General features: G+C 38.9%; 1 protein-coding gene across 1 annotated transcript; it reads left to right on the top strand.

Annotated features, from left to right (window-relative positions):
- The first annotated feature begins 11652 nt into the window (after positions 1–11652).
- On the top strand, positions 11653–12695 carry LOC107769377 (uncharacterized). Its single transcript, XM_016588587.2, has 3 exons — positions 11653–11841; positions 12124–12286; positions 12413–12695. The coding sequence occupies exons 1-3, from the start codon at positions 11717–11719 to the stop codon at positions 12539–12541; spliced, it is 417 nt and encodes a 138-aa protein (XP_016444073.1). The 5' UTR covers positions 11653–11716; the 3' UTR covers positions 12542–12695.
- Positions 12696–13529: the final 834 nt, after the last annotated feature.

The following is a 13529-nucleotide window of genomic DNA, read 5'->3' as shown; positions in this document are numbered from 1 at the left end:
TCACATAGTACTTGATCATGTAGACAGTACGCCAAAATGAAGGGTGAATTTGGCCGAGGGTCACTTGATACCGTTGGCAGAAGTCGAGAATCACGGGTCTATTGGGGGCAAGGATGGACCCACCGGCCCAAGGGTAAATGGGTAAGTATACACACAGAGGAAATCAGCTTTGTATGTCGTAATATCCTCCTCCCGATTAGGGATCTCCACATGCACCACGTCCCCCCAGTGACAATCAGTCCTCACCCTTTCGACGTCTGTTACTAACCTAATATACTGAGACACAGGCTCACGATGCCCAGGGTTCGAAGAAGGTCTTTCAACCTTGAAATCACAAGCCGTTGCAAAAAATTATGGAATGCATTCCTCAACAGGAGGAGGCATTGCCGCTTTACCTTTAGATGGAAGCAAAGAGGAGGAGGTCACGCTCTCTTGAGAAGTAGAGGCGGAAGTTTTTGCCAGTCCTAAAAGATTCCAGAAGGAAAAGGGAAGCTTCATTTCGAAGAAAGAACAAAAGTAAAGGTAGAAGGAACCTTTTTGGGGACTTGGTGGTGCAGTCAGTTGTAAATAACGAGAAGAGAAGTATTTATAGAGGCCCCTACACGCACGCTGAAGGAGGCCAAGGGACAGCCAACTGACGTAATCAATGCGAAGGCTTTTAGGGGCTGTGTGTACGTCATCTTTTGGCACCTTATGACTGCCTTCATCACGGAAGTACCAGAGGGGCAAGAATTCAAGGTCATTTCTTATCACTTTCACTCTAAGAAATGCGGGGGCTATCTATATACGGTAAAATCGGAGGGTCCAATTTTCCGTCATTATGGTGCCTCATAGGCATATTTCATAAGGTTTGAGACCAGGGTCGAGGTTCACCCTTGAGGGCTATCGACGCTCGACCTCAGGGCGATGCAAACCAATGGCTATGATGGAAAAGTGGGGAGTTCCCAAGGCGCCCAACTAGGCTGACAAAGTCTAGTGAGCTAAGTTCAGACCCGAATCATGGCGTCAACTAGCTGTCCTATCCCCATATCTTTGTAATAAATGCACTTGTACTATGCTGGGATTCCTCCTCATATATAAATGGGATCCTTGTTATATTGTAAACATTTGTTGCACAATACTAAATACACAAGAACATTCTCTCTACTCTCTAACATATTCTCTTGATCTCATTACATCATTTATTGCTTATTATTGGCCACAAAGGGCTGCCATTGATTTATTGTAACTGTTAGTTTCCCCTCGATAGCTCCCAACCAAGCTTCAGACTCAACCCCGAGGCCCTTGAATAGGCACGCTCGATTCCCCGATTATTAATTATTCGGTTTGGTTATCACCTTGCTCTCAAGCTCTTATCTCGTTTCTAAGTCTTTTACATAGCATCAACTGCTTAACAACTACCATAAAAATAGATCACGTATTTTTAGAACTACTAAATCAAATTTAATTGTTATTAGCATTTTTGCGATAAACATATCCGAACAAGTGCAGCTTCCCATTTTTCATCTAATAGCTTGAGTCTAGTATTCATAGCCTCGTGATTTGATTCATCCGATGCATGTCAAAATCTGGTGTTGGGTTCCCCGACTGGAATTCAGGCCTCAGAACTATATACTAAAGAGAATGGGGTTGCCCCCATGATGGACTTCGATGTCATTCAATATTCCCAAAGAACCTCGGGTAGAACTTCTCTCCATTTCCCTTTAGCGTCGTTCAACCTTTTCTTTAAGTTTTGAAGATAGTCTTGTTTTTCGATTCGGCCTGTCCGTTTTCGCTCGGGTGATACGGCATTGATAAGGTCCTTTTTATTTTGCGTGCTTCGAGGAACTCCGTTACCTATTTTCTGATGAATTGCTTCTAGTTGTCACATACAATTTCGGCTTGTATCTCAAATAGATACACGATGTAGGCCCATATAAAGTCTATAACTTCTTTTTCTCTGACCTTATCGAAGGCCTGTGCTTCTACCCATTTATAATAGTAGTCAGTCATAAACAAAATGAATTTAGCTTTACCTAGGTCGTTGGTAGAGGGCTGACGATGTCCATTCCCCATTTCATGAAAGGTCATGGGGACAGGACTGAATGAATTTGCTCTCCGAGCTGATGAATCATCGGTGCAAACCTTTGACATCTATCACACTTTCTAACAAACTTCTTAGTGTCTTTTTCCATGCTATCTCAGTAATACCCTACTCTAACGATCTTGCGAATCAAGGACTCGGTGCCGGAGTGGTTTCCACAAGTGCCTTTATGGATCTCTCGTAATACATAATCGGTGTCCCCCGGCCCTAAACATACCGCCAATGGTCCATCAAACGTCCTTCTGTATAATGTTCCATCTTCATCCAATGTGAACCTAGCGGCCTTAGTTAGTAGAGCCCTCGACTCTTTGTCGTCCGATGGGAACTTTCCATTTTTCAAATATTCGATATACTTATTCCTCCAATCTCAAGTAAAACTTTAGAATTTATCTTGGCATGACCCTCCTCAACCAGAGATCTCGATAACTGGACAACAGTCCCCAGGATGATCTCATCTTCTTTGACTGATGACCCCAAGTTCGCAACTGCATCGGCCTTTCTGTTTTGTTCTCAAGGTACATGGTCTAGGGTCCATTCCTTGAAGCGGCGCAAGGTTACATGTAGCATGTCCAAATACCTTTGCATCATATCCTTTCGAACTTCGAAGCTTTTGTTTACCTAGTTCACCACCAATAAAGAAATGCACTTGGCTTCAACTTCTTCTGCCCCTAAGCTTTTAGCTAGCTCGAGACCTACAATCATGGCCTCATACTCGGCCTCATTATTAGTCAACCTAGAAGATTTGATATATTGTCTAATAGTGTTACCTATAGGTGGCTTCAAAACAATGCCAAGCCTGGACCCTTTTACATTTGAGGCACCGTCAGTGAAGAGGGTCCATACCCCCGATGATATACCCAATTTTAGTAAAATTTACTTCTCCACTTCGGGTACGAGGGTTGGCATAAACTCGGCCACAAAGTCAGCTAAGATTTGAGACTTGATGGCCATTCGGCGACGATATTCGATATCGTACCCGCCAAATTCGACGACCCATTTGGCTAATCGGCCCGATAACTCTGGCTTGGGCAAAACATTTCGGAGAGGATAAGTGGTTAACACACATATGGGGTGACACTGGAAATATGACTTTAATTTTCTAGATGCGCTTATTAATGCAAGTGCCAACTTCTCTAAGTGTGGATACCTAATTTCAGCATCTCCTAAGGTTCGACTTACGTAATAAACAGAAAACTGCGTACCTTTCTCTTCTCAAACTAGTACACCACTTACCGCTATTTCGAACACAACCAAGTATAAGTATAGCTTCTTATCTACCTTCGGAGTGTGGAGTAGAGGCGGGCTCGATAAGTACCGCTTCAATTCCTCCACTACTAGTTGACATTCCGGGGTCCATGCGAAACTATTTTTCTTTTTGAGAAAGGAAAAGAACCTGTGGCTTCGATCTGACGACCTTGAATCGGCCCAAGGCAGCTATCCGTCCGGTTAGCCTTTGTACAACTTTCACACTGTCTACGATGGTGAAATCCTCGATGACTTAATCTTATCGGGGTTGATTTCAATTCTCCGATTTGATATCATGGAGCCGAGGAATTTGCTTGAGCCGAACCCAAAGGCACATTTTTTGGGGTTAAGTTTCATGTTGTACTTCCTCAAGAGTTCGAATGTGTCACAACCGAAACCGAAGGGGCCGCGACGGGCACTCGGTGCCTTACTCAACCGAGTACCAATGTGACATATCTTTCTTATCATACTGTTATGGGTAAATGAACCAGAAAACCCATCATGAGATAACAAGAATAAAACATAAGGGAATACTCAACATATGACGACCCAACATGATATACAAACTTATACATGTGACATCCGGGCCTATAAGGCCGACATGACCATTTTTAAACTCAAAACATAGGTCGACAAGGCCATACAAGTATCCATACACCTGACATCTGTCTACAAGCCTCTAAGATTACATAAAATCATAAAGGTCGGACAGGTCCCCACCATACCAATCAATACATATCCAAAGCTTACTGACAAAATACGCAACTCCGGAGCGAGTGGAGTGCACCAACACCTTCCATTGAGCTGATAGCCTACTTGGAGGACTGTCAACCTATCAATTAGGACCTGCAGGCATGATACACAGTGACCCCAGGCAAAAGGGACGTCAATATAAATAAAGTACCGAGTATGTAAGGTAGTAAAACATAAACAAGAACAATAATGTAACGAGAGATAGAGGAGATAAAACCTGTAACATCTGAGTGCCTTTGGGGGCTACTGGCATGAAATGCATAATATATATATAAACTTTTAAAAACATACACCTCTATGGGAATCATCACCATCATATCGTACCCATCCTCAAAGAGGACTCGGTAAAAACATACCCGACCATCATAAGGCTCGGTAGAATCATACCCGGCCACGTGGAGCCCGGTAAATCCAACAGATCAGTGGTTGCACAATAGGTGTCGCACCCAGCCGACTATAGCGTGGCTCGGTAGAGTAAAATAAACAATATATATAATGCATGCTGGACTCATGGAATCATGTTCTAAACCTTTCGGAGTGACGTACGGTCGTTGCACCTTCGATTAACATTATGTACATCTATACTATCAATATGAACCTCAGTAGGATTTAAGTATCATACATACTTGCTTAGAATAACTTTATAAGGAAAGAACAACATGGGCAACCTTAGTTACTATGAGTAGATCCGTTATGAAATAGCGTATCGTTTATGTTCATTTCATTTTAGATCATGCCAAAAGAAAGAAGGAAGTACCTTAACATACCTTTGAAATCTTCTATCCAATCTTCAAGAAATCTCAATATGATCTTCTTACGTCTACAATGAGTAAACCGACTTCGTCGTCATCATATAAGCGTTGTAACTCTCATATTTGGAAACCAATATTCTACAAGAAAACTGACAGCACCTCCCCTATTTTTATTGCATCCCATATGTTACCAAAAGTCACCAAACAATAACAATATAATTCACAATAAGCTCTCCGATTTGTTCAACAACCATTTTGAGCGGCAAACTCGATTTACGATTAAAAATATATGGTTGAATCCAATTCCTTTTCCATGAATCTGACTACAACATATATAGCATCATACCTATGCTTACCATATCATTTTCAACCCAAAACATCATAAGCATAATCTTCAAATATAGTCCACACACCTAGCAGTTTAACCTTTATTGTCAACATCTTATTTTTCATGTAATCTTCTTCAATCCACTGAATTAGCACATATATAAGCTTAACCACAGCATCCACAACATAATAAAACTATTTATAACAATTTTCAGCCACAACAAACCATATATATAGCCTCAATACAGCCCACAAAAATGATAACGATTCCTTATACCATGTCAATTACTATCTTGTGGATTTTCATTCAAACAACTCAACCAACACGTGATTGACCTTAAGCACAACCAAGAACATGATTTACTTACCTTAGGCAGTAGATACAACTTGAAATATTCAGCTAGTGTAGCTCACAACAACCCTCAATCACACCATAACACTATAGGAGTTGTATTCTCTTCTTGAATCAACTTTTGTGTTCATGTTGGTGTGTAAACACTTGTTTGTCGCCTTGAAACTCTAATATACATGAAGGAGGGTCTGATTCTATATTAAACATAAATAACAACACGAAATCTGTAGTTACTTACCTTTGAAGAACCCTCCAAAACAGCCACAAGATGAAGAACTACGATCTAGCAAGCACCATGGGATTTCTAGCATTAGATTCATGTTTTTATCTTAGGTTTTTACCCTAGAATCATGGAAGAACCCTTGGAGAGAATTTAGGAGGGTTTATAAACTGTTGTGGATGAGAAAAATGAGTTAAAACGACATATAAATGACTTAAATACAAGCTGAAGTTTAAACCGACTTTGTGGGTCCCATGGGAGCTACTTGCGCAATCTTGCAAAAATGCAAATATCTCTCTAGTCCGATGTCGTATTGATGAACGGTTTAATGCGTTAGAAATTAGACTCGTATATATTCAATTTGATATGTATATTATCCCTTGATCCCAAGTATATTGGGAGAAAAGTGCAGCTACATTTGACCTAAATTTTAGCACATTATGAATGCAACTTGTGATGACCTTTGCCAACTTTTGTTCCACAACTCGCTTGACTCAAAAACATAACACACGACTATCATACGACTAAAATAAATCATAACTTAACCTTCTCATAATGTTAATCACCTTAGTCTCACCCAAAAAGTATGTGTTATAACATTCCAAACTTGTCGACTTTCGACGAAACTTATTTTCTTCAATTCATTTAGCGTCTAAGCTTTCCAACCCTTTTGGTACTTGTTATTAATGATCTTAAAGATTTGTAACCACCAAGATAATATGATGATATTGTGTTATGTACTTTCACAAATAATCTCATTTTCGAGCTTACATCAATTGGCTTAAGACGTACTCTCAAGTACGAAAACATGGGATGTAACAGAATGTTTCTTGCAAATAAGTCAAATGGTCCTCTGTGCATAGGGACATAACTAGTATATCGTCAATGTAAACTTCCATTGATTTACCTATTTGTTCCTCGAACATTTTATTAACTAGGCGTTGGTATGTAGCTCCTCATCCTTTATGAATGCATGTTTCACCTCGGACTGGGGCCTTCTCTTTTGCTTCACCAGTTTGAATCTAGGGTCGAGGATCAACGGGTGTGCTGTTATTTCCGATGGGATCCCTGTCATGTCTAAATGGGATCAAGCAAAACAATCCACATTATTAATAAAAAATTGAATGAGTTTTTTCCTGAGTTCCGGGGTTAACCCCGTTCCCAGGTATACCTTTCCTTTGGGTAGATACTCGATCAGTATCACCTATTCCAGTTGCTCGACTATTGACTTGGTTGCATCTGGTTCTTCGGGAACTACGAAAGTTCGAGGAGTAAGGAAATCCTCTTCTTCTTCTTCGATTACCTATTTCTCCGATTCGATCGAGGCTAGGGACGATGATTTCTATTTGGCCACCTGCATATCTTTGGTGTTCAATTTTTCTGAGGTCGAAGGTGCTGATATCGGCATCACCTCGCCGAATGCAAACATTTCCTTTGCCACGTGGTATTCCTCGTAAACTGTTTTCACACCATCCATTGTTGGGAATTTCATCATTTGATGAAGGGTCGATGGTACTGCCCTTATGTTGTGGATCCATGGCCTTTCGAGAAGTGCATTATATCTCATGTCGCCTTTGATGACATGAAATTTTATATCTTGGATGGTCCCGACCACGTTTTTTGGTAGGATTATCTCCCCCTTCGTTGTTTCTCTTGCCATGTTGAAGCCGTTTAGGACCCGAGATGCAGGCACAATTTGGTCCGGCAGGCCGAGCTGCTCTACAACCCTCGATCTAATTATGTTTGCTGAGCTACCTGGATCCACTAGAACACGTTTAACTCTAATTTTACTTAAAAAATAGAAATTACCAGGGCGTCGTTGTGCAGCTGAGAAATGCCCTCCACTTCTTCATCGTTGAATGATAGGATTTCTTCGGGCATATAACTTCGAGTCCGCTTTTCTCTAGTGATCGACACCTTGGTACGTTTGAATATAGGTTATTATGGAACATCGACCCCGCCAACGATCATATGAATTACATGTTGCGGTTCTTCCTATTCATTCTTTCTGTTGGTGTCTCTTTCTCTCAATTGATTCCTAGCTCGATCATTAAGAGACTCTTGAAGGCAGCCCTCGTTGAACAATCGAGCTACCTCCTTCATCAGCTGTTTGCAATCTTCGGTCTTATGGACATATGTACCCTAGTGTCTCTGAGAAGGATCGGTTTGTATAGGTCTAGGCCACCTAGTGTCTCTGATCCTCCTGATAGACAATACAATCCCTGATACATCGATACTGAAATTATACTCCGATAACCGAGGCGCTTCTACGGGATTGGTATGTTTATCAAAACCACTCTTATTCATAAGTCCCCGAGAATTTTGCCCTTAATCATTTATTCGATCATTCCAAGGAGGATTGCGCCCCGAACCATTGTTTCTTCGATCTGCAACATATGGCTGATATCGTTCTCTTTTCGACCTCAGTTCCCTATCGGTATCCCTCGGGGCTTTAACTGCCAATCTTTTTGGATGAACTAAACTTGAGGGATCTCCCAAATGGTCATCCTCGACCCTGATCTTTGATTGATAACGATTATGCACATCTGCTCAAGTCATAGCTAGATACTCAATCCGATTTTGCTTCAATTGCCGTGACGCTATCGAACTCCGCTCGTTCAACCCCTATGTGAAAGCTTGAACTGCCCAATTATCCGTAACCGGTGGTAACTCCATTCACTCTATTTGAAATTAGGACATAAACTCCCTCAACTTTTCGTTATCCCTTTGTCTTATCTTGAAAACGTCCAATTTTCTCGTTGCAACTTTTATGGCTCCGGCGTGCGCCTTCACAAAAGAATCAGCTAACATGGCAAATGAATCGATGGAGTTTGGTGTCAAGTTGTGATACCAAATCATTGCTCCCTTTGATAGAGTTTCCCGAAATTTTTTCAACAAAACGGACTCGATCTCATCGTCTTCTAAGTCATTTCCCTTTATCCCGCACGTGTACGTAGTGAGATGTTCATTAGGATCGGTGGTCCCGTTGTATTTAGGTATATATGGCATATAGAACTTCTTTGGAATGGGCTTCGTGCCCGCACTCTGGGGAAAAGGCTTTTGCACGAACCTTTTTGAATCCAAGCCCTTTAAGATTAGGGGTGCCCCCGGTATCTGATCAATTCGAGAGTTGTACATATTCACATTTTTGTCATTATCTTTGATCTTCTTTTCTCCAGACTCGATTCTTTTTGTGAGCTCCTGGAGAATTTTCATAATTGAAGGATCAGTCCCTGATCCATTATCGCTCGTCCTTTTCGGCATTGGCTCGGTACGACGAGTGATTTCTGGATCGACCACACTTGGAGTTCTATGCTGACTCTAAAGCTGAGCAATAGCAGCCTTTTGAGCCTGTAACATCTCGAATATTACTTGGAGGCTAACTCCTCCGTCTCCTACACTTTGTGTTCCTTGGCCTCCAGATTGGCCTTCCCTGTATACACTTCCTCCAGGATCTGTGCCTAAGTCCCCATTCAAAGCAATGTGCGAACTAAAATCGACTGGATCGACAACTGGCACTTCCCCAGGGTTAATCGGTGGCACACCGGCTCCTAGATTAACTACATTATCGTTTTCCCCATGAAATCTAAGACCATCATTGCCATGTACAGGTGCGTTTTGTGAGTTTGATATGTTTTAACCTGAGAGCAAAAATTCTCGACAAGAACAAGTGTGAAAATAACATGTGTTATCAGAATCAATACTAAAACAATCACTATTATCCTTAGCCCCACAGTGGGCGCCTAACTGTCTACCCTAAAATCCAAGTAACAATTAAATTTATATCGAGGTCTTAAAGATATGTGATTTAGTCCAATACTAATTGATAATCAAAGAATCAAACGTATAAATTAAAGAAATAAGTTGAATCAAACCAGTGAACATGCCAGTCTCGACTTCAAGCTAAGATGGCCTTGAGGTAGGTCAGTAAGAACAACAAAGCTAAAAGACAAAGCAATAAGCAAGAAAGTAAAGAATGTATATTCTCTTGTCAATAATTGATGTGTTACAAATGATTGGGGTCCCCTTTATATAGTAGGGGAATCCTAAATAAGGTATAATTCTAATTGTAGTAGGGAATCTTATTATACAGCTGTCTAACCGCCTAGTACAAATCCGTTTTAGAATTTACGCCGTGACCTTAGGGCCTCTGCGGGAATCTCGCTCTTTCTGTTATGAAACCATAACGGTATTATCTCGAGGCTGGTCATACTTGGCCTCGGAGTTCATCCAGCACTTCGATCTTCGAGTCTTGTACTCCGCCCTCAGGCTCGAGCCTGGTCCATTTCGAACTTGTTCTCGAAGTGACCCTCGAGCCCACAAAATCGGTCATACCTGATTTCGACCGTATACAGTTTTAACTCCAATTTTAATTACTTTAATCTCCAATTAGGTGTATACTATTGGTTGTTTTGAAGTGTGCAAAGTGTTACTTATTTATCTTCATTCCTTTGTTCTACCAACTATACAGTCTTTATTCGTTTATCTATCATCATTCTTTTTTTTCCCAATGATAGTTAATATTTGATTTTAGTAGAAAAGAATTTTCTTAAATTATTCTTATGAGGAATTCTTGATAAATTTAATATCTAAAACAATTAATGGTGTTTTAGTAAACTTATATGTTATAGTAAGGTATGATACAGTCAAACCAAACAACAAATTATTATTTAAGAACAATACAATCTATCCAAGCCTTGTATTCATAAAACGATACGATACGATACGATACGATACAATACAATACAATACATTATGGACGATGGATAACAATGATCCAAACAGAGTGTTCATGAAAACATTTAGTAAGCGTTTGGCGATAAGTTTTGGGATTTTTTTTAAATTTTTTTTAAAATATGTGTTTGTTTATAGAATTAATCTAATTTTTTGAAAATTTTGGAAATCAAAACTTTAATCTTAAACATTAGCTTAAGACCACTTTTTAGGCCAAATTATGACCATTTGAGACTTTTTAGCCTAAAATATGAACTTTTAACATATCAAAACTTGCATCAAAATTTATGTCTAAACATATTTTCAATTTCAAATCAAACTTCACCGGAATTTAGTGTTTTCAAAAAAATATTTGGTAATCTATATCCAAGCGGGTCCTAAATTTATTCTAGGAGTTTTTAAAATATATGTTAAATTATGAATGAAATAAGTTCCAGGACATTCTTAGTTTATAAAAAATTTCTGAATTAATATTTTTATTTTTCTTCGGGTTGATCATATATCTAGTTCCTCAAAATGAATTTGTACATTTTTTGGTGCCTTAGTCAAGGCAATTAATGGTTAAGTTCTTTTAAAATGTGCTAAGTGACAACAGGTTCGTATTATAATAAATTATGATTTAAGTTATACATTGTAAAATAATTTATGTAATAAAATCATGAATATTTATGCAATATAATATGCAACAGTGTAGTTATGATCAAATGATATCATAAAGTGTAAAATAATTTTTTTATAAGTGACATCTAAATATTTTTCAGACGTTAGGGCGTATAGAATTTAGAGACTAAACATCTAATTTTCTGTTATTTTATATTGATTTATTTGCATAAATAAGTTTTAGACCATACAGAAAATAACAAAGTTGATCAGTAATTCATAGGAGAGACGACAAAAGTTTTATGGTGTACCTCGTATAATTGATATTAATTATGTGAGATTTTTTTTATTTTATAAATTTATAGACCTATATTTTATACGTTTGGGTGTATAAAATTGTGAACGGGAAAGTAGTAAGGCACAAAATAAAATTTTTTATGAGAAAATGAGATCACAGAAGAGTGACGTGGTCAACATACAGCTTGTTGAACTCATGCATAATGTACACGTGTGCTGTACCCTTTAGCTCCAGTTATACGTGTGTTGTATAATACTATGTTGTTTTGGCAACATATAAATGCAGCCAATAACGGATCTTATGGATCTGCTTGAACAAAAGAAGGTAGAAGTGAGGAAAAAAGAAAGAAAGAATGGCATCAAACTCGGGGCCAGCATACGCATATACAGTAGTGTATGTTAAAGACGTTGCCAAATCTGTCGCTTTTTATGCTGAAGCCTTCGGCTACAACGTTCGCCGCTTAGACGATAATCGCAAGTACGTTGTCTATCCTCCGTATATAGTCGGTTTGATTTTGGATTGCCTTTGTTTTGTCAGATCAAATTTCGATGTTGGTAGAATTGTTTTTTAGTTATGTTGGATGAAATTGATTTTGTAATTTCCTTCTATTTTCAAAAGCAAAAAGATACAAAATAGTACTCCCTGAGCTTTGCCGTCTGTTTGATTTTTAAATTAGTAAAATAAATTTCTAAACTGTATCCAGTATCCACTGTCCTGGTAAAAGAATATTTATGTTATGTTTGTAATTTAACTTTGTAGATGGGGAGAATTGGAGAGTGGAGCCACCACAATAGCATTCACGCCTATCCATCAGCACGAGACAGATGACTTAACGGGTCAGGTCCAGACCCCTCATTCCCGGGGCGATAGGCAACCCGTTGAGCTTTGCTTTGATTATGTAGACATCGATGCTGCCTACAAGGTAGTCATATAGCTAGTAACCTTCTTCTCTTTTTCACTTTTGAATATGATAGCTCCAATCAATGTAATAGGGGCTGTTGGTTTAATTTGACGTGTTGTTTTTGTGGATTAATTAATGTCCATCCAGAGGGCAGTAGAAAATGGGGCAGTTGCGGTGAGCCAGCCTGAGGAGAAGAAATGGGGACAGAAAGTTGGATATGTACGAGATCTTGATGGTAACATCGTTAGATTGGGAAGCCATGTCCATCCTAAATAATCGCATTACTGATCAGAGCTCATCAACGGTATAGGATATACTTTTAGCCGTTCCAGTGTGTTTAGGTTAACTCATGTGGAATAAATTGTATCCTCACTGTGTAGTGAATAAGGAATAAACAGAATATCAAGAAGACTTGGATCTTATAAACTAAGCAGAACGCGTATGTTGTTAAATAATTTTTCTCCTTGATCGCTAAAAGACATTCCCTTTGCTACTGGAGGCATAGATGCATGCCTTTGAACTTCAAGACCGAATGTGATATAAGATCTATAGTAACCTCCTCCCCCCCTCCCCCACACCCCCCCCCCCCCAAAAAAAAAAAAAAGAGTAAGGGTCGACATAAAGCACTTATTCTTTTGGATTTTAAGATCCGAGGTAAAAAGTTCTCCTTAGGTCACCAATCCAATGTGAAAGTGGTGCTCAAATTAACCCCAGCTTCTGGCCTTCTGTGTAGGACTTGATTTTTAAGAACCTCAAATCGGAGCTTTACATTATCTTGATGTGTAAAGTTGAATTTAAATTCAAGAACCTTCAGATATTTTTGTTTTACCAAAAAAAGTGCTAAACCTTTTCTTAAAATGAATTAATGAGAAAATGGGGGGTGAATCCTAGTTAAATTTAATACACTAGATCTAATGTTTTGGATGTATTGATAATGTAGGGTTGAAATCCGCAAATGATGTATACCAAATTACAAATGTTCAATGATTGTCAACGAATGTAGTAATAAAAGCATACAATAAATGTAAATAATGACAATGAATGTAATAAGAGAAATTGGATGATTCTCCTTCCTGGCAACAACGTGGAGTAATAGAAAATGAAGATGAACAAGGAATCTTTGGATCTTGTGAATAAAAATCATATATCGAACAATGTAATCAGTGGACAAGACAAGCTTTTGTATATGCTTTGTAGTCAACCCTTTACAATATGCTCTTATCAGAAAAATGAAGATTCCCTTTTTGTTCTTTATCTCTTCCTA

The sequence above is a fragment of the Nicotiana tabacum genome, chromosome 8, assembly GCF_000715075.1.
Source record: "Nicotiana tabacum cultivar K326 chromosome 8, ASM71507v2, whole genome shotgun sequence".
In the NCBI taxonomy this organism is placed as follows: Eukaryota; Viridiplantae; Streptophyta; class Magnoliopsida; order Solanales; family Solanaceae; genus Nicotiana; species Nicotiana tabacum.
Note: the sequence above shows the minus strand (reverse complement) of the source record. Positions and strands in the feature narration are given on the sequence as shown.

Coding starts and splice junctions, on each gene's coding strand:
- LOC107769377 (XM_016588587.2), top strand. CDS start 11,717: ATGGCATCAAACTCGGGGCCAGCATACGCATATACAGTAGTGTATGTT. Junction 11,842..12,123: donor CGCTTAGACGATAATCGCAA/GTACGTTGTCTA, acceptor TTAACTTTGTAG/ATGGGGAGAATTGGAGAGTG. Junction 12,287..12,412: donor ACATCGATGCTGCCTACAAG/GTAGTCATATAG, acceptor ATGTCCATCCAG/AGGGCAGTAGAAAATGGGGC.